This window comes from Eutrigla gurnardus (genome assembly GCF_963514095.1).
Source record: "Eutrigla gurnardus genome assembly, chromosome: 16".
Lineage (NCBI taxonomy): Eukaryota > Metazoa > Chordata > Actinopteri > Perciformes > Triglidae > Eutrigla > Eutrigla gurnardus.
Window position 1 is genome coordinate 14,190,649 of NC_139927.1, and position 23,928 is coordinate 14,214,576.

At 43.4% G+C, this 23,928-nt stretch overlaps 2 protein-coding genes across 3 annotated transcripts; one reads left to right on the plus strand and one right to left on the minus strand.

Annotated features, from left to right (window-relative positions):
- Positions 1 to 12,685: 12,685 nt before the first annotated feature.
- Positions 12,686 to 15,232, minus strand: ccdc25 (coiled-coil domain containing 25). Its single transcript, XM_084030347.1, has 9 exons — positions 15,058 to 15,232; positions 14,840 to 14,887; positions 14,666 to 14,705; positions 14,501 to 14,552; positions 14,285 to 14,360; positions 13,920 to 14,023; positions 13,550 to 13,752; positions 13,291 to 13,336; positions 12,686 to 13,200 (listed from the first exon to the last, which is right to left on the minus strand). The coding sequence occupies exons 1-9, from the start codon at positions 15,080 to 15,082 to the stop codon at positions 13,171 to 13,173; spliced, it is 624 nt and encodes a 207-aa protein (XP_083886473.1). The 5' UTR covers positions 15,083 to 15,232; the 3' UTR covers positions 12,686 to 13,170.
- Positions 15,233 to 15,694: 462 nt separating this feature from the next.
- LOC311026562 (N-acetyltransferase ESCO2-like) lies at positions 15,695 to 23,676 on the plus strand. 2 transcript variants are annotated; one of them, XM_084030199.1, is made up of 15 exons: positions 15,695 to 15,816; positions 16,470 to 16,532; positions 17,120 to 17,238; positions 17,771 to 18,074; positions 18,215 to 18,506; positions 18,820 to 18,944; positions 19,076 to 19,193; positions 19,283 to 19,355; positions 19,549 to 19,591; positions 20,381 to 20,522; positions 20,768 to 20,899; positions 21,361 to 21,450; positions 21,665 to 21,808; positions 22,524 to 22,708; positions 23,049 to 23,676. In XM_084030199.1, the coding sequence occupies exons 2-15, from the start codon at positions 16,480 to 16,482 to the stop codon at positions 23,179 to 23,181; spliced, it is 1,953 nt and encodes a 650-aa protein (XP_083886325.1). In that variant the 5' UTR covers positions 15,695 to 15,816; positions 16,470 to 16,479; the 3' UTR covers positions 23,182 to 23,676. The 2 variants fall into 2 exon arrangements, with proteins under 2 accessions (XP_083886325.1, XP_083886326.1); XM_084030200.1 differs by having other exon boundaries at positions 19,076 to 19,187.
- Positions 23,677 to 23,928: the final 252 nt, after the last annotated feature.

The window sequence follows — 23,928 nt, forward strand, 5'->3', positions numbered from 1 at the left end:
TTGGAAAGTCCAAATGCATCGGCTATGGGTTGGGCTTGGGTTGAATTACGTCATGTATCACTTTTTTTTTATTAATTGTAGCGCTGTACAGATCGCTGGTTGTGCAGATCGCTGGATCGAAGCCAACTCACGACAGGTCACGGGAAGACTACATAACTCAAAACGTCAAATAATGCACAGGGATATCGCCAGAATATTGCTGCACGGAGAAATATATTTAATTGCATCATTATTTTTTTTCACGTATTTATTTCCCGTGTTTTTCACTTGCGTGGGGGCTCAAAGATTGGCCCCCTTCCTGAGTAAAATAAATACTCTTTGAATTGAACCCACGTCTCCCGCACTTTCTGAACCCTGTAAAACGTGTCAACACTCAAATGGTCGGTGTTTAGGGCTAAAATAATATATTTTCTGCCGATTTGCCCCCTCTGTAACCTGGGTGGGGGTCCCATAGATTACCGTCATTATTTAGCAGGTGCTATAGTATCGATGTGTTGTTGTGTAGCAGGTGCTATTATAAAATGGCAGTCCTTTAAAGAAATGTGTTGCCAAAGTCTGTACGGTGCCTTCATACCCTTATTAAACACATCAATATGACGGCACATTGCAACAACTTACCGTTTGGAAGCTATCGGGAATGTCAACACCAAGGAATACAGCAGGAAAATTATCCGACGAAATCCGTAGAACAACGTGATTGGTCAAAAGTAAGCCCAAGGGAAGAAACGTGATTGGCTAATTTTGGGCTTACTTTGGGCTTACTTTTGACCAATCACGTTCGTCCTGTGGCCTTACTTTGGGCTTACTTTTGACCAATCACGTTCGTCCTGTGGCCTTACTTTGGGCTTACTTTTGACCAATCACGTTCGTCCTGTGGGCTTACTTTGGGCTTACTTTTGACCAATCAACGTTCGTCCTGTGGGCTTACTTTGGGCTTACTTTTGACCAATCACGTTCGTCCTGTGGGCTTACTTTGGGCTTACTTTTGACCAATCACGTTCGTCCTGTGGCCTTACTTTGGGCTTACTTTTGACCAATCACGTTCGTCCTGTGGGCTTACTTTGGGCTTACTTTTGACCAATCAACGTTCGTCCTGTGGGCTTACTTTGGGCTTACTTTTGACCAATCAACGTTCGTCCTGTGGCCTTACTTTGGGCTTACTTTTGACCAATCACGTTCGTCCTGTGGGCTTACTTTGGGCTTACTTTTGACCAATCACGTTCGTCCTGTGGCCTTACTTTGGGCTTACTTTTGACCAATCACGTTCGTCCTGTGGGCTTACGTTGGGCTTACTTTTGACCAATCACGTTCGTCCTGTGGGCTTGCTTTGGGCTTACTTTTGACCAATCAACGTTCCTCCCGCTGGGCTTACATTTAGCCGCTCTCGCGATCTTTTGCTCTATGACAATCCGTCTGTGCTTTGGTAAGTAGTGTATTACTATGTTATTGAACGTAAACTTTTAAGGTTTTCGACAGTAAATAAAGAGAAAAAAATGTTGCTAAAGTTAATATAAGATGTCAAATCAAATGAAATAACGTTAGCGGTCACCGTAATCACAGCAATTAGGCTAACTGAGTCGGTACTGTAACGTTACGTATTGTACAGTACCGACTCAGTTTCTAAATAAACTGTATTCCCGTCCATATGAATGAATGATAAACTGTCTTCCCGTTCATATCAACGATCAACTGTCTTCCCGTCCGTATGAACGATCAACTGTATGTATGTAGGCTATGTATATGTCCATATATATATATAGCTGGCTTTAATGACATGACAAGAAATTTTACCACCATTTATGTGGTGTATACCAATAAACTCAGATTAAGAAAATATGTACACTTAATCTCAATTAATTGCTAATCTTGTTTGTTTGCAAAAATTGCTGCAATGTCACATTTTCAGTGTTGTACGGGATGATATACAGTTTTGTACTGACCAGTTTTATAGTGTATTCACATATTATAATTGTATGTGATTTATCAAGTGGGGACATTAAAATGTTGCGCCTCATCTTGACCCATATACAGGTATCTTTCAGATAACTAGAGCTAACAGTCTTTTCTTTTCTCATTCAGATAATGTATGCATACCCAGTTTTTCGGCGCCAGTCAGCCACTTCAACTAGACTGCTGATGGCGCCCTCGGAGGAGGCAAAGACCCGCACAAACACCGGGTCTGGAAGGGCCAAACCCAGACAGGAGGTGCTGGCAGAGGCATCTACTTTTGTCACTGGCCATGATGGAGACCCAGATGACAGGCTTCTGGTACTGGCTCACTGCCAGCTGCAGTTTGGCATGTTCCAGGGCCAGAGGTTCAGATGGCTCCTGGAGAACAGCCTTGGATATGCAGTGTATTTACTGCACAGCATTTCCAAAGAAACCGTGCAGGCAAACCCTCTGTCTGAGAACAAACAGCTGTTCCAGGACTATACCTCTAATATCAGAGAGATGATGGTGGAACTGGATAAGTTCAGCCGTAAGCAGGAGATGCAGAGGAAAGCTAAGGACACTGGAGACCAGGGCTGTTTGATGGTGGAGTTTGGAGATTTCAAGGGTCGCTCCATGAAGGAAATTTATGAGGACCAGAGCCAGAAGGCCCAGGCCCTCATCAATTACCTGAAGACTGCTGATGCCCGGCCCAACACCAACATGGCCATTTTCAAGACATATGTCTTGAAGAGATGCACTGCAGCCTCCACCCTCCCATCTTCAGCCTCCACTCCCTCTGCACCTCCTCCTGCATCCTCCACTTCCTCTGCACCTCGTCCTGCACCCTCCACTTCCTCTGCACCTCCAGCAGGATTCCAAAGTGGCGCATGGAAGCCCGCCACTGTGAAATCTCTGCTGGCGCGTGGGAAAAATCTGTCACCTTCACAGCTGGCAAAGAAAATGATGTCACCAGTTAAACTCTGTGAGTAGGAGTGTGCATTTTGAATTTCCCCTACAGCAGTCCTATATGTAGCTTGTACCATTTTAACAGATTATACAAACTTGTCCACTTTTTTCCAGCTCCAGCACCTCACCTCACCCCCACCTTCAAAACCCCGTCAGCTTTTCCTTTCTGGTAAGTATGCACCATCTTACAGACATTGGTCTCTGTGTATTGTTAACAGTAGGCCTAATACTTTCAACATTTCCTCTCCAGACTCTGCTGAGATCGATGATGAGGAAATGGTTTCTGCTGCAGCACAATGTGAGGCACAGCTAAATACAGGTGTGGCATATGACACAAATGCAAATATGACGTGAATGTTTAGTGACAACACTAAGAATATTATTTTGTGGAACATTTCTACGTTTTAAATATATTTTTATTCCCAATACAGCATAAAACCACATCAACCAGGATGCAAACCTTAAAGATGTACAAAGGTGTCGCTGTTTTTTTGTGTGTTTTTTGCTTAACTCCACTCACCCATGTGCTCTAAATCAATCACCTGAATTATACCGCGTTTACCTACCCTTCAGCTAGTGTCACAGCTGAAGCTTTGGTGGTATCCTCCTCAGCCCGCCCTCATTCACACCCAGCCTCCCGCCTCGCCTGACCACTTCTTCTGTCGGCCGTTGTTCCTGTGGATGCCCCAGAAGATGTGGCTGTTTCCTCTGGTCTGTGTTCGTCCAGCCTGCGGCAAGCACAGACTAACGGCTGCAGGACTGTACAGAACAGTGCGGAAGGTGCTGGACATCGACGGGTGGTATGACCTTGCCACCGAGTACCTGGAGTGCAAACGCTGCTCCAAAAAGTATCCTGCTTGGTCTGATGACATCTTAGGCCAGCTGGATATGGGCCACCGCAGCAAGTTTCCAGCTTTGCTCACTTACAGGTAATTCATAATTAATGTCAACCATTATTAGGTGCTTTTATTTGTGTTTTTTTTTTTTTTTTTTACATTACACTCCTTCCTTTCATTAGATACTCGTGCGGCATCCGTGTGCTGAGGATGATGAGGGAGAGGACAATGGGCAACAGTGTGACCCAGCTGTACAAAAAGCTGCAGGAACAACACAGCGAGGCATGGATGGAGCGTGTTCTGCAGTACCTGACAGCTTGCGAACCATTCAAAAGGTCCAAAAAGGTCCAAAAATACATACAGCATACTAAAACAAAGCCTCAGATATCATTGTTACGGCCTCATAGACTTTAGTTGAATTAGGCTCGATGAGACCATAGCACATAGAAGGGACACCACAAGAATTACGTTTCAAAAGTTTATTTATTAAACTTAACGATTACTGGAAGAAAAAGGAGAAAAAGAAAGTTAACCTTTAAACATTCAAACTATTCAACCAAAAGGGAGAAGGAGATCCCGGCCAAAAAGAACAAAAGGGAAAAACGCAGGCCCAGCCACGCTGTGGGCCGTCGCACCCTGTGTTTTCCCGCTAAGAAATAGGGCAAACCTAAAACAAATACGACAAAACAGGGCTGCCAGGGATCTCCAACCCAAACTAAAATAATAAACTAAAATAATAAACTTCTGACATAAAGACAGAAGTGGGGGAAAAAACCAGGGTTAACTGACAACAAACAAACCTTCCCCTTTTCCTGCTGAGCCCAGAGTGAGAGCCCGAGGCCTCCCTCCTCCCCCTTTTTATCCCCAGGCTGATTACAAATAGTCTACCAGCCTGGAGAGCAGGAAGGAGGAGGAGGGAGGGGAAACAGCAGCAAGAAAAAAACACTACCTGGCCACACATAACAATCATCATCATCATCACCACCAGGGAGCATAGTAGCAGCATCAGAGAAACAGAGATTTAAATATTGCACTTACATTTCATAATAATGAACACAGTTTTTAACTCCTTATCTTTTCTGAATAGGTCACGAAGAAACTCACTGGTGCTGCTGCAGGTACAGCTGCCTGGTGCACCAATGTTGGAAACGAGTACGGTCAAGTCCTTGTCTCGGTTCTGACAGCTGGTGAGGGACAAGCACTAAACACCATGGCAGCTGGCCTGGTGAAGCGGTACAGGGAGGCGGGTGAGGCGCCACCCAAGGTGGTGTATGTGGACAGAGACTGCTGCAGTCAGCATGGCCCTTGTCGGGTGAAGGCCATGTTTGCAGGGTGGGATGAGCTTCATGTGCGCCTTGACATCTGGCATTTCATGCGCCGTTTTGCTGCAGGCGTCACCACTGAGGCTCACCCCCTGTATGGCATCTTCATGGCACGCCTGTCCACGTGCATTTTTGAGTGGGATCCACAAGATGTTGCTGCTCTTCGCTGTGCCAAGGAAGGTGAGCTGGCAGCAAGAAGTGTTGGCCACATCTCGGAGGAGGCGGTGACCACTCACATCAGCCGGAGGGAGTTGGCGCTGCACTGCAGGAGGAGGACCAGAGGGGTGGAGGAGACCAACAGACTGATTGGGTCACTGATCAGTCTGTTTGACAGCGCGAGTGGGAAGGACACTCTGGGCGTTCCTCTGCTGGACCACGAACGGATCCAGCAGATATGGAAGGAGCAGCAGAAACACCTTGGCTGTATCCATCATATGTAGTAAATATCTTTTACAAATGTGACATGCCTCTTTGTGTATTTCACCTTCAGGAACCAGTTCCTGTGATGCGCATTTCCAGGCGTATCTTCTGGAAGGGCTGATGCGCTGGAATGATGACCGGATGGAGGACGCCGTAAAGGGAGCACCTTGCATCCGCTCCTACGGCAGTGCACTTAGAGAGGCGGTGGACCAGCTCAGAATTCACAGAATTGCTGGGAATGGAGTACTTGTACAGCCAGACCGGCAAGGAACAGACTCCAGTGCTCCAGAACCCAGAGGAGGACAGGCTGGTGGAGGAAGTCAATGATGAGGACTTCCAAGATGAGGGCTTTGTTGAAGAGAGCATGGAGGACATCACAGTTCCTGTACTGTGTGAGGATGACCCGTGCAGAGCAGGCCCTCCTCCGCCGTCTCCACCTCAGCCTTCTTCACATCCGCCTTCTCCACCTCCGCCCTCTCTTCCTCAGGCCCCTGCATCACCTGCTGATGTGCTGTCCAGCAGTATATCTGACGAGGCTCAGGTAAGCCACTTTAATAACTATTTAAATCCAATCTCAATGACATTTTATTTCACATATATTACTATTAATCAATTAATTTATTAGGGAGCAGTGATTGGACCGGATTGGATCGCTGGGTGGGACAAGTCCAGGAACTCGCTGTTTACCTGGTGGAGCTCCGTGAGGCTTCTTACTTCACTGACCTGCAGGTGACCCAGATCGTCCAGCTGTGGACAGCTCTCCCTGAGGTTGACAAGCAGCGTGTAAACTATCAGCCTCGCCATCAGGTGCGCCTGACAAGTGGCCGCTTTAAGGCTCCGAAGCGGTCTGGAGTCACACCGGGTGTGGAGAGCGTCAAACGTTGTTTGATCGGACATCCTCGGGGTCCAGCACAGTGGCCCAGCACCAGCCGCTTGGTTGAGGCCATATGTACCAAGCTGTGCAGTTTGCACAAGTCGCCAACCAAGAAGTCTGGAGTCTCCACCCCCAGATGGTCAAAAATCATTGGCAACTACCACCACATCCGGGAGCTGGTGCTCAACACTCCAAGGCTTATGGCGGAGACCACGCTCCAGCTCTTTGACCTGGACACTCATTCAATGGTAAGTCAGACACATATTTTGGCAGCACTCATGTACCCCCTGGAAAGCCTTCAAATACCCAGGGTACTAGTACCCCCATTTGAGAACCACTGATCTAACACAAATGATCTTCTCTCAGGTTTCAACGCCATAATAAAAATCAGGAGCTGAGTGTCCTTTCTCAGGGAGTGGCTCCAACCAACCCGATTCCTGAGGCACCTGTCCAGCTTCCACCACCGTAGGAGCAACTGCAGCTCCTTCCTCAAACATCAGGCCCACACCATGAATTTGTCCTCCCTCCAAATCTGGAGGGGCAGGCTCCTGATCTGCGGCCAGGCCGACGCCCGGCTGCTGCCACCAGGGAGCGCCACATCACACCTGCCCCCACTGCACCAGACTCTGCTCATTGGATGTTGCCTGCAGCTTCTGGGGCCTCAACATCCAGTGCAGGCCCAGCTCCACTTGTTCCTGCTCCAGCTGCTCCTGTGTCCCGATTCACACAGAGGAACAGGCACCGTCGGGCCCTTGAGGAGGAGAGTGGAGTGCAGAAAAGGAAATACATAAGGGGGGGTCACCTACACCCTAAAAAATGATGGGTTAAAAATAACCCAATTTGGTTTATTTTTTAACCCAACACCTTAATCATTATTGGACCAGCCCAACAGTAGTTATTTTTACCCAACAAAATGGGTTGGTCACTTTTAACCCAATGGATGGGTTCACAAATTTAATCCAATTGTTGGGTCCAATCAATTTCAGCCCTGGGTCGATTCTACCATATGATTGGGTTGAATATTGTGCTCATATTTAACCCAAATGTTGGGTCAAATTAATTTCAGCCCTGGGTCAATTCAACTAATAAATGGGTTAAATGTTGTACCCCTATTTAATCCAATGTTGGGTCAAATTAATTTCAGCCCTGGGTCAATTTTACAATATGAACTGGTTAACTACAAATTAACTACAATTCTGTGTTAATTCAACTACACACATTTGTATATTATTTATAAACCCTTCTAAAATTCAACCTATATATACTTGGTCATGCAAATAATATAAAATGCAATAATACACTTGTAAACAATGTTTAAAGTATTTATTTTGAATTTCTAAAATTGTGCAAAACCTTCAACAATAATTTACAGTGAAAATGTTATCAAAAACTGGTCCAACAATCAAAAGAATTATAGCAGCATAACAACTATACATAAACAACTATACATAACTATAAAAATGTGTGTGTGTGTGTTGGGGGGGGGGGGGGGGGGGGGGGGTAGCCTCTCACGTCTGCACTGCAGTGATTTAAATACTTACAAGACCTCTAAAATGTCTCTCTGGGGATTAGATCTTTGATGGTCCCCTCATCTAAAAGCAGAAAGCTCTCCTGATCAATTCCCTCTTCTGAAAGACAAGAATCACAAAATACAAATCTGAAAGCAGTAAACAAAGCCGTCAATCGCGTGAAATTTAAAATAATCCCTTTATCTAGCTGTACAGTATTTGCTTGCTGTGAATCTGAAAAATCCTTAAATGTTCTTACCTTTAAAACTATCAATAAGTTCAGGCAGCTGCCACTGTGTCAGGATACCTTCTACAAAGCTGTCCATAGATCTGAAAGGAAAACACATAAGAGCTTTATTTATACAGTCTATCCACCAGCGTTCCTGCTTCTTTTCAATACATTTTCAAATACGTGAGTTTAAAAATATATGTTGGGTTTGATTGATTTTAACCAAGCACATGAGTTGCACAAAATAAACGCGAACCGCATTATTGTAACCCATAATGGGTTACCGATTTCATATCTCAGCGGTTGGGTTGATAAATTAACCCAGCAATTTTTACACAAATCAGCCCCAACTTTTGCTGTGGGCAGCGACGCTCTCAAAATCCGGCTCCAGCAGGACGCCTCCCGCTCTCAAACTGCGCAGTGCGCGTTTTTAATAGCCTAGCCTTTAATAGCCGCCTAGCAAAGCAACTAGCGGTGAACTAGCCTGTTAGTTAGCTCGCGCGCACCCAGCGAACCGGCTAGCTGGCGAAGTACCGGGCCGGCTAGCTGGCGAAGTACCGGGCCGGCGAGCAAACCAGCAGGATAATTAGCCAGCTAGCTACACACCAGCAGGATAATTAGCCCGCTAGCTACAAACCAGCAGGATAATTAGCCCGCTAGCTACAAACCAGCAGGATAATTAGCCCGCTAGCTACAAACCAGCAGGATAATTAGCCCGCTAGCTACACACCAGCAGGATAATTAGCCCGCTAGCTACAAACCAGCAGGATAATTAGCCCGCTAGCTACAAACCAGCAGGATAATTAGCCCGGTAGCTGCCGGCTGCCAGGCTAGCGAACCAGCGAGCTAGCTGGCTAACTCAATAAACATGACCAAAGGCCCGCGGGCATTATGGACGCTTCATTAATTAATTTGGTAGATGGCTAAAACCAAACAGATGAACTGCATCCGTGTGTGCTTCCATGATAACGACAATATAAAGATATTTTAATAGGTAACGCAAGACGGACAATGTGAATAAGATATGTAGTCTGCACAAACCTTAATTAGTACTTGACTTTCCGCGAAGAGGATGATCGGTCGGGTGACAGGTTGCTGCTCTGCTCGGTGCTTCGTGGTGGATGACCATTGACGTTGACGTTGACGTCGACGTGTGACGTGTTGACGTTCAAAGCATAAACATCCCAAGTGCTGGGTCAACTGATGTTTGTTGGGTTGATGGATTTTAACCATAGACTGTATATGACCCAAATGTATTTAACCCAATGCATGGGTTGCACAAAAATAACCCAAATAATAACCGAAAACCCAAATAATAACCCAAAATGGGTTACACATAACCCAGCAGTTGGGTTGATGAAATAACCCAGCATTTTTTAGTGTGTACAATACCTGCAGCCAATGTGGGCAGCCCAAAACCAAGGACTTTGGGCATAGTCGCCATGTCAGTGCCACCTTCTGCCCACGTGCCGGACATGGCAAATCCCTCGATGATTGGTTGGCAGAACAGAGAGCAGCAAAATAAAATCCTGTGAATCTGTGGTCCCTGGGCAGGGAGTTGTATATATTGTATATACTTGTAGGCTATATAGTGTAGGTACTTGTGTGTGTATATAGTGTACTTGTGTGTATATAGTGTTCCTTTATGCATACAATTTTTTCTGAAGTGTGCGTTCATTTTTAATACTTGTTTGTTTTACATCTTGTTTTCCTGAAGAGAAAGTGTGTGTGTGTGTGTGTGTGTGTGTGTGTGTGTGTGTGTGTGTGTGTGTGTGTGTGTGTGTGTGTGTGTGTGTGTTCTCAATACTTAATATTTTGTTCAGATACATTAAATCTGATCAAAACAACATTTAAGACTCTGTGCATCATTACAAAACTCCAATACTGTCTCAAACTTTGAAGACACATTTTATTGTAATTAACAGAAACAGAAATAAACATAAGTCATTGATAATTTTATTTATTGTAGCGCTGTGCAGATCGCTGGATCGAATCCAACTCACGTCAGGTGACGGGAAGACTACATAACTGAAATGGTACCTACAGACAACCTGTCTGGTGGTCCCCTTTGTTTATAGTGGGATGGTAGTCTTTGGATTCCGGGTTAAAACGATAGGGCCGAAGTTTGGAACTACTCTTCAACAATATGCTCACATTATGTTACTTAATTTTGGAAAGTCCAAATGCATCGGCTATGTGTTGGGCTTGGGTTAAATTACGTCATGTATCACTTTTTTTTATTAATTGTAGCGCTGTACAGATCGCTGGTTGTGCAGATCGCTGGATCGAAGCCAACTCACGACAGGTGACGGGAAGACTACATAACTCAAAACGTCAAATAATGCACAGGGATATCGCCAGAATATTGCTGCACGGAGAAATATATTTAATTGCATCATTATTTTTTTCCCCGTATTTATTTCCCGTGTTTTTCACTTGCGTGGGGGGCTCAAAGATTGGCCCCCTTCCTACGTTTCTTCCCTTGGGCTTACTTTTAGCCAATCACGTTTCTTCCCTTGGGCTTACTTTTGACCAATCACGTTGTTCTACGGATTTCGTCGGAGAATTTTTCTGCTGTATTCCTTGGTGTTGACATTCCCGATAGCTTCCAAAGGTAAGTTGTTGTAATGTGCCGTCATATTGATGTTTTTAATAAGGGTATGTAGGCACCGTACAGACTTTGGCAACACATTTCTTTAAAAGACTGCCATTTTATAATAGCACCCGCTACGCAACAACACTTCGATTCTATAGCACCTGCTAAATAATGACGGTAATCTATGGGACCCCCACCCAGGTTACAGAAAATATATTATTTTAGCGTAGGCCTACAGGGTTCAGAAAGTGCGGGAGACGTGGGTTCAATTCAAAGAGTATTTATTTTACTCACGTGTCAACACTCAAATGGTCGGTGTTTAGGGCTAAAATAATATATTTTCTGCCGATTTGCCCCCTCTGTAACCTGGGTGGGGGTCCCATAGATTACCGTCATTATTTAGCAGGTGCTATAGAATCGAAGTGTTGTTGCGTAGCGGGTGCTATTATAAAATGGCAGTATTTTAAAGAAATGTGTTGCCAAAGTCTGTACGGTGCCTACATACCCTTATTAAACACATCAATATGACGGCACATTGCAACAACTTACCGTTTGGAAGCTATCGGGAATGTCAACACCAAGGAATACAGCAGGAAAATTATCCGACGAAATCCGTAGAACAACGTGATTGGTCAAAAGTAAGCCCAAGGGAAGAAACGTGATTGGCTAATTTTGGGTTTACTTTGGCGGAATTGGGAGGACACAGCATTTGCGCGAGAGGTAGCGGGATCGATGCCCGCATCCTCCAATATATTCCCTTTGCCTACAAGGCAAGTCCTATCTGATTATTCAGGAAACTCGATAACTTTAGCCTTCTGAGTGACCACCATAGAGAACCGACCAAGGGCACGTGTGGTTGACAAAGGAAAAGAAGTCTTTTAAACCAGGAAAAACAATTTCAGGTGAGTGTAAGATTATAAAAATACTGTACAAAGAAGTAGATATTCTGAAGCAAATAACAAAAAAGCAGCTCTGGAGGATGCGGGCATCGATCCCGCTACCTCTCGCATGCTAAGCGAGCGCTCTACCATCTGAGCTAATCCCCCTTGTGTGATGTCTGCACTGTGACGGAAAAAAAACCGTGGCCGAGGACCGGACTGGGAGAGAGAAGTCGCCCCGGGACAGACACGCTTCACTACTGACGTCATCGCCTCCGGGCGCAGAGGGGGATTAGCTCAGATGGTAGAGCGCTCGCTTAGCATGCGAGAAGTAGCGGGATCGATGCCCGCATCCTCCAGAACCTTTTTCCTCGATTATCATAATTGTGATAACCATTGCGATAACACAATTAAAAAAAATGATTACTGCTTTTCTTTTAAGTCATGATTATGAGGCATCTTTAAGTCAAAATATCTGTGTCGGAGCTCAACGGGACGTGGGGGGATTAGCTCAGATGGTAGAGCGCTCGCTTAGCATGCGAGAGGTAGCGGGATCGATGCCCGCATCCTCCAGCTTTCTTGTTTACATTAATGACAGCAACATTCGTCTTGTAGACATAACAGTAAATGCGGCCAACGTAATGAGAACGAACACAGGACTGTTAGGCGAAGGAGGCAGGACATGAGGCAGGACATGAGGAATGGAGAGATATGTTGCTAAATTTATTATTGTGATCGTCTTGAAAGAAATAATATGCCCAGGCTGATATATTAACAACATATATATTGTAGAATGTCCTGATATGAAGTATGCGGAGGCTGAATGTATTGAGGGAAGACTTAACTTTGTTTGGGTTTTTTTAAATAAAGCTATTAATCGTTGCTTTAACCTTTTCCAATGTGAGGAATTCATGCTTTACTGTGTTATATCATTGTAAACTTGCTGTCATTTTTTTTTCTTGTGACAGGTAGTTGGACAGAATGAACATGCCGTTGTTTAAAAATAATCATAAAGACGTGGCCCTGAATAAGTAATTTTTCATGATTACACACACTATGGTGCTGCAGTCGGATGATGATGGCTAGTTGATGGTGCTTTGCAAAAGAATATAGGAGCTTGTGAATTAACAATTCCAACTGTTAGTTTAATACATTGAATTGTATTGAATAAAATCTGACATGCAGAGAAGTGAACAGAAGGGTTTGCAGGGTTATAAAAACACCTGTACATAGTTTCATCATACATCAACATCAGTGAAAACACCGTTCTGCTATTAGAGTGTTTTCCCTCCAAAATGATTCTCAGCGTTATTTTGTCCTGTGTTTCTTCTCAAGCGCCATTCCTGTGATGAAGAGGACAGCCAGCTTGGATTGGTTTGTAAGCAAGGGTCTGAACCAGTCAGCATGTGGAATAAATCTCCCGGCGCTGTTCCTCGTCAGCTCGTGTCCTGCTTCAATTGTCCAAAAGCAAAAAAGGTATCCATTTGGCTTTGTTATCTTTCAATGTCAGTGCAGAGTTGCAGCAAGCAAAAGCAGCAGGGGAGCATCCTGGCGGCAGGTTTGAATGACGGAGGCTTCTTCTGTCTGCTTGCTGACTGGTGTCCACCTCTCACATGAAGTCATCCGAATCATTACCATCCTGCAAACAACAGGCAGCGAAGCACAAGTTAATGACCTTCACTTTCTGTGTATTCCTGAACAAAATATAGATTAATAGGTTTGTCCTCACCTCATTAGTCATCATATTTTCATCCTTCATCAGTGAAGTGTAGGACCTGGAGAGAGAAACCAAAATATAACGGATAAGTTCACATTTACACAGGATTTAGTCAAAAAGTATGCGGAACACTTTTAAATTGTTGGTTTTAGTAGCAGCATTCCAGATGGCTTTGCATGTTCACACAGTATGAGTAATGCTGATGTAAACTACTTGTCATTTTACTGAGGCATCCTCTTTGTCTTATTTTGATCAAGAGTTGCAGACGTACTTGAGTTCGTCCATCTCCTTTTTCCTCTTCTGCTCATCCTTCTCTTTCTTCTTCTGTTCTTGGATCAGAGCTTTCCTCTCATTCCTCTCCTCCTGGTCTCTCGACTCTTTCTCTGCCGCCAGGTCAGGGAAGCGTTCTTCTTTTGTTTTCTCCAGACGGTTTACAATCTCATTGATCTTCTTCTCCACTGCCACAAGCTTCACCTGTGAAACAAAGTACAGACACATGATGGAGATGACAAGAAGAAAACAATGTGTCAGGATCAAGTGACATGGATCTATTTTAAAAATCCATCATATTCCATCACAATGACACATTAAGCCACAGTTTTCAGTTAAACCGTTTTACATTTCAGTTCTGGTCTACTGACCTCTTTCTGTCGGAAGAAGCCGATCTGTCCTACGTCCATGTCTCCGGTTTTCTTCAAGTTGGCCCACGCTGTGTAAACCACGTTGATGTTGTTCATCTTACAGCCTGACAGCATGAAACACAGTTTTATTTAATACACATAGATATACACACGTGTCACTAATAAAAAAAACAGCAGAAAAAAAGCTTTTACAGGCTGACAGGATTGTCAACCAGCATCTTTAAGGATACTGTTTTTTTTAAATATAGCAGATCTCATGCATTCTGATCAGCTGTGACAAGCAGGACTCTCATTCCCAGCCATTGCTCGTTGATGATAATGCTGATCATTAAATGACATGACGTTATCAGGATGCAGATCTTTACCTTGGATGCTGTTGTTTTTCACCAGCTGTGCACAGTCTATCAGCACCTCAGGAGGAATATCCTCAATTGCCCGACCCTAGAAAACACACCGAGTCATCAGCAGTTCCTATGTGCACTAAACACTGCCACCGGCTGGTGAGTGAAAGGACTCAAGCACCATGATTGGGTTCTTAAAATGTAGTATTTCATGTGGTGTGTAGCGTGTGGACTCTTTACCTTTGGCAGTCTCAGATAAACATGAGCCGAAGAGAGTTTGTCCACATGAAACCTGAAGGCAGAAAAAACAACAACAAGACATTCACTTGTGATGTGTGATCATATTGACATTCTTGTTACTTCTACATACAGAATATTGAAGACAAAAATACAAGAAAGTCCTACCAGATGTCTTCGGGCCATCCGTACTTTATCAGATCCTCATCTAAGAAAAAAAACAAACAGTCTCAGGAAGTTAAGAGATGATGTGTAGATTAACAACCAATAATCAGAGAGACGGCTCAAGACAAAAGTTATACAAAGAGCATTGCGTATGGGATCTCACGATAAGAAACTTACTTTCATATTTGTCTTTTCCCATGTAGATTGTGTAATGAGGGTTCACCACTGAGAGACAGAGAATGGACGACAGTTACTGGATGAATACAGCGATATAAGCTGGCACGAAACACATAAAAGACATCAAGAATCACATTAAATGAGAAATGGAGCTTTAAAAAGTACTGGCTAACCAGGCTACTAGCTAACGCACTAGCCATGCTGGCGTCTTTACTCACCGGCACTTGTGAAGTAAAACACCATTTTACGTGAATTGAAACTCTCAACTAAAATATGAAGAGTAAGTGTATATACTGTGAAGGCTAATACAGCTAATATGAACAGAAGTAAATGTAACCAGCTGCTTGCCGACTGCTGCTGTCACTTTCCGCTTGGACAAGTTGACCTAGGAAGTTGTTATCTAGCTGCGCTAAGCTGCAGAGAGTTTACCTGGACATTGCAGGAAGTGGGTAAATGTGTTACAAGATAAAAGCTTGTCCCTATCCGTAAGTTACGAATATGAAAGGAAACAAGCTATAGCAGAAAAAAACACGCCTTTCACAATTAATTGTTTTATCCAGCCCATCTCAGTTTTTTATAACTGTAATAATTCTGTTACATCAGTTTAGAGCAAAAAGAAAAACACAACTATATGACACGTCATAATAATAATTAAAAGTTGAAGTGGACGAAATGCAACTATATATTACAATTTATTTGAGCATACCTACTATATATTACTTGAACATAATATTCACTGAAAATGTGTCATTTAGTAAAAAAAAAGGATATTTTATTTTGAAGGCAAGGACCGGAACTCCCTCTATTCCATTACTGAGGTAGCCGCAGCTCGAGTGTATTTCCGTTTCCTGTCGGGTTTTTTTAGAGACTGGCGCGCGCTGTTCAAAACACAGAGAAGAAACGCGGGCAGATTAAGCAGCGACGCAAACTTTTTACGGACACTGATTGTTTTGACCAAGACGACAAAGGCATTTTCGGTAAGATGTTTTAGACTTGTACGTATTTCCTGGTTGTGTGATATTTCATACGTTGCACGTTTCTCTCCCAAATTACGTATCTGCGTTCATAGTTGCGTCGCTATAAGACGTGTTGACCGTCACACAACCATTCAATGTTAAGATTCGTTTATTTATCGGCTTTAAAACGCAGAAAAACATCTAAAGCGTGCTCGATATCGAAGCTTTAGCAAGTTCGTATCAAAGCACTCGCCTAATTAAAGTAATCCCGCCAATTATCAACTCGTCTCCACTTACCTTAGCTATCACGTAACAGTTAGCCGATGTTCATTTCGATATAAAGTCACAATTGTGCACAAACACGATGTTATTTTCGATGTTACGTTTAGAGCACATTTGAATACCAAGTCTATCTTGCGTTAGTAGTTATCAATAACACACTCAGTGTCCTCGCTTCGCACTTTGCCCTCAGTTGAAAACAGGGCAATATAACGTCAAACACAACCTTTCCCTCCCAACAATATGGGGAAATAACTTTAACGTTTTTTTTGTTGGTATCTGGGCAACAGGCCCAGTGTTTATTTAGAAATGAGATGAACCACAACATGTTATCTAGCAGTAATGTTACTAGATGCCCTGCTAATGTTACTGTGTTTGTGTGTGTTCCGGTGAAGGATTGTGGAGATGATACCCACAAAGAACAGGAAGAGGAAGCTCTCCTCTCTGGACGTTGACAGGTGAGTTTTGAACACATACTTTTTTTGGCGACTTTACGTATTTTATACGAAATACAATGTTCTCACGGGTCAGGGACTCTCTGGAATATGCGGGATTGTTTGTAGCATTAATTTAAAGTTAAAATTTGTGTTGCCATTCATCAAAATGTAATATTTCATGCTTTTTTTCTTTCTTTATCGGTTTATTTCACGAGACTTCCCCTATTTTGTGATTGTTGTTATGGTTGCTTTCTTTTTCAGTGCCAATTTAGCACTCGTCAACAACAGTAAACCATTGTAATCATTGATATACTGTGTGTCCTCATGTGCTCAATACATCAGTGTCACGTTTTAATAGATTCTTTTAATTAATTATTCAGTCATTGATTAATATTTTCATTGAAAGTAATTTGTCATTGACATTTCTTGTTGCTTCTATGCTGAATTTTGATCGTCGAGTTTTACTGCACACTACACAGGAATGAATTAAAAACACATAGAGGAGAGGTTTCCTGTGGTGAGCCACGGTGAAAATGTGTTGGATCCGTGGTATTTGCTGTTCATCTCCTCTCCTACTGTGACCGATCTTCTGATCATCTAAATTCCAGCCACCCGGCCAAGAACAGAGTGAGGGAGGAGGTGTCCCCTGTGAGGAGGAGCTCCCCAAGGAAGCATCCACGGTCTCCCAGTCAGACCACGCCACAGAAATCCCCACGTAGAGCAGCAGGTAGGGTGGACAAGTGAAAGGCATGTCATTTTGAGTCAGCAGATGTGGGTTTTTTTGCCTAAAATTATGCATTCAATTAGTGGTGTTGGGACATGCTGCAGCAAGAGGGTCCTGGGTTCGATTCCCGGGTCGGCCCGGGTTCCTTCTGTGTGGAGTTTGCATGTTCTCCCCGTGTAAGCGTGGGTTCTCTCCGGGTTCTCCGGCTTCCTCCCACAGTCCAAAGACATGCAGGATGGGGATAGGTTGATTGGTGACTCTAAATTGCCCGTAGGTGTGTATGTGAGTGTGAAAGGTTGTTTGTCTCTACATGTTGGCCCTGTGATAGACTGGCGACCTGTCCAGGGTGTACCCTGCCTTCGCCCAATGACAGCTGGGATCGGCTCCAGCCCCCCCGTGACCCTAAATACAGGATAAGCGGTAGAAGATGGATGGATGGGACATGCTGCAAAATTGCCCCCCTTCCTCCCCTTTTCCACATATACTCTCACACATATCTAATGATCAGTCTATTTATCCACCTTTGACCCCCTAGGTTCTCCAGCCAAATCACCTCGTAAATCTCCATTCAAACCTTCCATGGTTACAAGTTCCTTCTATGGCCTGAAGAAGCCCATCTATCTCACTCCCCTAGAGAGGAAAGTGATAAAGGAGTCTCTTCCTTCTCCTCCTCGGCCTCTTCCTTCCCCTCCTTCCCAGGAGAAAAAGAAGAAGAAGAATGTTAAAGGAGGCAGCAAGCAGCGAAAGGTGGCTGCAGGATCTAGTAATGCACCGAAGACGGGTGGCAAAAGCAATGCAACACCTCCAAGGACGATCAAGCTGTCCAAACCCAACAGCAGGTTGGTTTCACAGTGTTGGATGCTTCGTTTGTGCTGCTGCAGCTTTCTGACACCGTGTTCTAGTTTTTGGACATCACAGGTGCTCGAGTTATAATTTGTCTTTAATTCTCCTGCAATCATGGCACATTTTATTTCAACAGTGTTGCTACTAAACCGGCGGCCATTACAACCGCTGCTCCCGCTAGCAGCATTAAACCAGCAGAGCCCAGGAAAGCAATCACCATTGCTTTCAGCAGCCTGAAGCCCAAACCGAAGATCTTTGTAGGAGCCGCTTTCTTCGGTACAGGGAAGAAACCTACATCCATGTACAAGAAATCTGCACCAAAAACAACCAGGCCAGTTTCTGTCCCGAAAAGCAAAACTATCCTGCTGCAGACAAAGACTGAGAAATCAAAGCCACCTGTGATGAACCAACAGAAACCCCATGAAGAGGTGAGGGGAGCTTATTTATTTGTTTATACTCTGCAGCCAAGAGACTTTTAGAGTTGAAGGGGTCCTCCATTGACTCCATCCTCCGTTGATTTTAATTTGATTAATCGTCATTAAATGTGACACAAGTGTGCCTAAATTTTAGCATTTTATATTATTTTGAATGATGCATGGCAATTTTTGCCACAAAGATTAATCCTGAGGCCAGTTGCCATGAAACAGTCAAACATCACAGTTCTTGCAGTGCTATTTCTTTAGATTTATTTCAAATATGGTGAAGTTGATGTTATTTTTATTTCCTGGTTATCGCCTGCAGGCTGCTGTTCAGCCTGTCGAGACGGAAGAGAACCAGCCGACCAACAAAGGAGGAGCAAAGTATGATCTGTCAGACTGGATGGACTCTGTAAACGAACAGCCTGAAACGCCAACCACGCCCTTCAGGTGGTTTACTGTAGAAAAACCTATTTTTGAATTGGTCCAACCTTTGGACAGAAGATTTCTGAACATTTATGTAACTATACTGGGAAATGCATTGTTCCGGGTTGTTAATAACCGTAATCTTGCTCTTGCAGCTCTCCTAAAATGTTGTCAGAGAAATATGGGATTACCAAGGATCTGAAGATTGTGTTGACGAGGACCCCAACAGCAAGTCCTGCACCCACAGCAGTATATCTGCATAGTCAGGTAGAGGTGAGGTCAGATAATGAAAATACACCCCGGGTACGTTGAACTCTCTTCACGGTTTTGTTGCTCCCAATGTTGAGTTCTACTTTTTTCAGGATGATGGCTCTGAGCCCATGTTTGACCAGAGTGATGTCAGCCCCACCAGCGCTGCCACAGGCCCACCCAAAGGTACGATGACGCACACAGTGCAGTATCCCACTTCAACACTGATTTCACTCCACTGAAACGACCAGCACACAATACCTGAAAGACTTCAGCAGCTTAATCCAGTCCACTCGTCTAATTTTGATGTTTTTAACGTTTAAAATACCACAAAGTTTTTTTTTTTTTTTAATGTATATTTTTGTTATTTTCTCTACAGAATCTACAGCGATGTATCCCATCTTTGGCTCTGCTTCCAAGAGGTAAGACTGTCTGTCTGTTTAGTCATCAACGATTAACATGGCACAACAAGAATTCTTGTATTCCACAAAACAGGATTTTAATAATAATACATTTTATTTATAGAGTGCTTTTCATAGTTTTACTTAGAGACTGCATCGATCCATCCACATTTAAAACACTGTTTTGGGGAGAGAGTTTGTGAGGGAGGGGCAGCGCTGGAGACGGTTTGGTGCTTTGGCCCTGATGGGAGGGGAGGTTATTGCCATGGGAACGGGACTGACAGAAGGAGTGTGGAGGAGGAGGCCTGGTTGTGGATGTGTTATGAGTCAGGGAGCCACTGGAGGTTCTGGAGGACAGGGGTTTATGTGGTCATGGGAGTTCTGAATGTACCAGACTTTATTGATTCATTTTCGTTGATGTGCCACAAGATGCTGTTAGAGTAACGCTGTCACGTGGCACTGCATTTCCATCATATAAAGGCAAAGCTTTGAGAATCTGGCAAAAGAGGATGGAAACAATCCTTCCAACATGTTAACTCTCTTCAGTAGACTCAAGACGAAAACGGGCAGGGAGATGAGAAGCAAGGGAAATGTTTTAGATTTAGAAACAGAAGTAACTCGAGGAGGAGGAGTGGTGTGGAAATGCTGCTAATTCTCTCCTCTGTGGCCTTTTTATGGAACTTGGCATAAGATAATTAATTCCTAATTGGTTAATGTCGCTTTGTATGCCCCATCAAAGTTCTTTAGTACTGTGTATTTTGCATGAACCCACTAACGCTACTGTGTGTTCTCTCACTTGCTGTCCCGTAGGTTAAAGAGTGCATCTCTGCGGCCACCAGTGTCCTGCAGCACCCCCTCTGACCCGATTGCGCCACTACAGACTACTTCATCAGTAAAAGAGCGACCTGTTCGCAGGAGGAAAGAGAAACAGGATGACGACCAGCTCATCATCGTACGTTATGTTGATATTCTCAGGTGTACTGAGTGGAATAGTAGATTTTTGGTAGAGATTGGCCAGTCTGCATTCAAGGAGTGAGACTTAGCGTTGTGTAAAACATGTTTGTGCCTTGTGTTCTATGATTTAATGACGACTACAGTATATATGCAAAAAGTATGTTGGATGAAGGGAAATAAGAAATGAACAGTCATTCCAGTTGTGGGATTTTTGTGATTGAACATCATCGTGGATCTTTTCAGGACGCGGGTCAGAAGCAGTTTGGCGCGATTACCTGTAGCTCATGTGGGATGGTGTACAGCGCAGACAACCCAGAGGACAACTTCCAACACACCCAGTTCCACCAGCGCTTCATTGACTCCATCAAATTTGTGGTAAATCGCTTTTAATCTCTCTAAACTGAACCCTTTTAGTGTGGAGGCGCCTCCATGTCCAAGACTGGTACGGACGGATATTAGACGGATACCATTATTTTAATAACAATTCAGTACATTTATATCAGTGCCTTTATTTGTTATATTTGTTTGGAAAGTAATGCTAAAGCCTGGTGTTGCCTTTCACATACGAGGATGATTCCAGGTGCTGGTATGATTGATTTATGGGGGCTGAAAAAAGCATCCCTATATGAAGTGCAAGTAATTCTTACACCGCCCCCTCACGTCTCTCATTGACTACTTCTTTATCTAACGACTTAAAAAGTACTACCTTTGATTACTTTGTTATTAAAAGAGATCTTCTGCCGAGGCTGCCGGCGTGACTTTGTTTCATGTGGTGGTGACTTTGTTCTGAGCTGTTGGCTTGTTACTGCAGCTTACTCTCTCCGCTGTGTTTCCAGGGCTGGAAGAAGGAGCGGGTGGTGGCAGAGTTCTGGGATGGGAAAATCCTCCTGGTCATGCCGGATGATCCAAAATATGCCATTAAAAAGGTGAGCGTTTGCTCTGTAGCTGGTTTCTCGTCGTGTATGTTTCCCACAGTTCAGCTTTGTTCACAAATGTATGTTTCCTGCAAAGTTTGTCCAACGATGTGAGAGAAACAACACAGGGGAGTTTGTGTGACCCATCTTTTACCTTTTCACAAGTGTGTTGTTCCGTGTTTGGTTTTCATGCCTTCCTCCTTGTCGTGCATGTTTTTGTTTTCAGGCTGAGGATGTGCGGCGTGTGGCAGACAATGAGTTGGGTTTCCAGCAGGTGACTCTGAGCAGACCCACACAGGCCAAGACCTACCTCTTCATCAACACAGAGCGCATGGTGGTGGGCTGCCTCGTCGCCGAATCCATACGCCAGGTAGGAGAACACCCTCACTTACAACCCCCGCTAAAAGGTTTCTTGGAGAAAGACGAACAAAACAAACTCAGAAAAACCCTTGGTATGCACTTCCACACATCGCTGTTGCAAATAAATGCTGAGTTAAGGGGAAAAATAGGAACTGACTGTCGCACTTTTCCTCTTTGTATCCTATTTATACTTATAAAGTCCTATGTCCCCATACGTAGGATTTTATCACACAGTGGGATAAAAAACACTAATCAATCGTGGTGATTTATCAGGATAATCTTGTATGTTCACAAGTGACTTGTAAAAGCTGTCTAGCTCATCATCATGGTAGAGAAGTGAAGAATGGAGCCTTATTTAAACAAATGCAGGATACAAAAAATACATTTAAATTGTTTTTCAATAAAAAGGACCGGCTTGACAAAAAAAAATGTCGTATGTATGACACTATAAAAACAAACTGTACGTTTTTGCCTTTCTAAGAGTTTTAAGCACATTTTGATGATTATTTTGTCCAGGCTAATCGTCATTAAAAGTCAACCCCATTTCTACTTGGAACTGAAACGACCCCTTTTTCCCTCCATGATTTGTCAGCGTTTGTCACGTGGATGTTCTTGGTAACTTTTATAGAGAATAATTTGACAGTACATCGTGTTCATTCGGTGCAGAATTGATGCCGATGTGCCTCGTGTCATCGTTGTTGATGATCCACTTCTTGTCCCTGCAGGCTTACAGAGTCCTGGAACAGCCAGAACAACAAAAAGACATGATGAAGGACGACTTCATGGAGCGACACCGAGCCTGGTGCTGCTCCACCACCCCAGAACAAGCTCTGTGTGGGATCAGTCGCATCTGGGTCTTCAGTCTGGCTAGACGACAGAGCATCGCCACGCGCATGCTGGACACCGTCAGGTACAATGTCGACTCAAGTCCTACTGCCTTCTTACAGTTGAACAAATTGTCACAATGTTCTCATTTTAGCCATTTATAGTAATAACCATAAAAAAAATACTTTTAAGTTTAGTTGTTCAAAGGGTTTTTGCTGTTTTAATGTTAAAGCTACACAAATAAATGTTCATGAAAGAGGGAACATTAATTTAACTGTTTCGCTTGCTAAATAGCTTGAACAATGCGACGCCCCCTAGAAACTGGAGTAGAAAAAACATCTACACTTTAACATGTTAGGCTTGGATCCAGTATTACTTGGAGCCCAGTACCTCTTCTTTGAAATAATTCCCTTTTGTTTCTTTAGGAACACTTTCATGTACGGCAGCCATCTAACCAAGGAAGAAATTGCCTTCTCCGATCCGACGCCTGATGGCAAACAGTTTGCAACCAAGTACACAAACACACCAACCTTCCTTGTTTACAACTTCGTTGCATGAAGTAAAGGCACGGATATATGATGCAGTAACGTTTGAATTGACATCTTTAATTTTTTGTCAATTGTTCAATTGTCTTTTGTATGCAAAGCAATAACTGTTCAGGTTTGGTTTATATAAAAATGTTGAGGCTTTAGTTGTATAGTTAAAGTACATTGTGTTCAAATGAAATCGTTTTTTCATGCTTCAGCTGTTATCACTCAGTATTTATACACTTTAATTTACTGTTAAATGTTGTGTATATTGACAGTGTTTTCTATTCAAATGTTAATATTCTGTTTAACGAGGAGCTTGAATCTGCAGCCACTCAAAATATTTCCCGTTTTTGCGTCGAAGAAAACTAGAAGTCTCCTTTTTGATTCATTTAAATGCTCAGATTGTTCCTTTTCTGGACAGGAAACTATGTCGATGGACCTTTTGAAAGGGGAATGCCATTTTTGTTTAGGTGTGTCCTACTTGTAAATATAGTTAATAAACCTATTGCCTTTTTGACTTCTAGATCTAAATGTGTTTCATGCAAATGTTTCTGTTTCCTGCTAACAGTTTACTTAAAACCTATACTTTAAGAGGGAGTATCATCTGCAAATAGAAATCAAAGTTGTTAAATGGTGTAACATTGTGGTAGCTAATCTTGTCAAGAGTGAAAAGATCTGTACGGTAAATATGATGAAGTCAGCAGCCAGTTTTAACTTAGCATTAACACTGGAAGCCAGGCTAGCTATTTAACACACAGACATCAGGATGATCTCA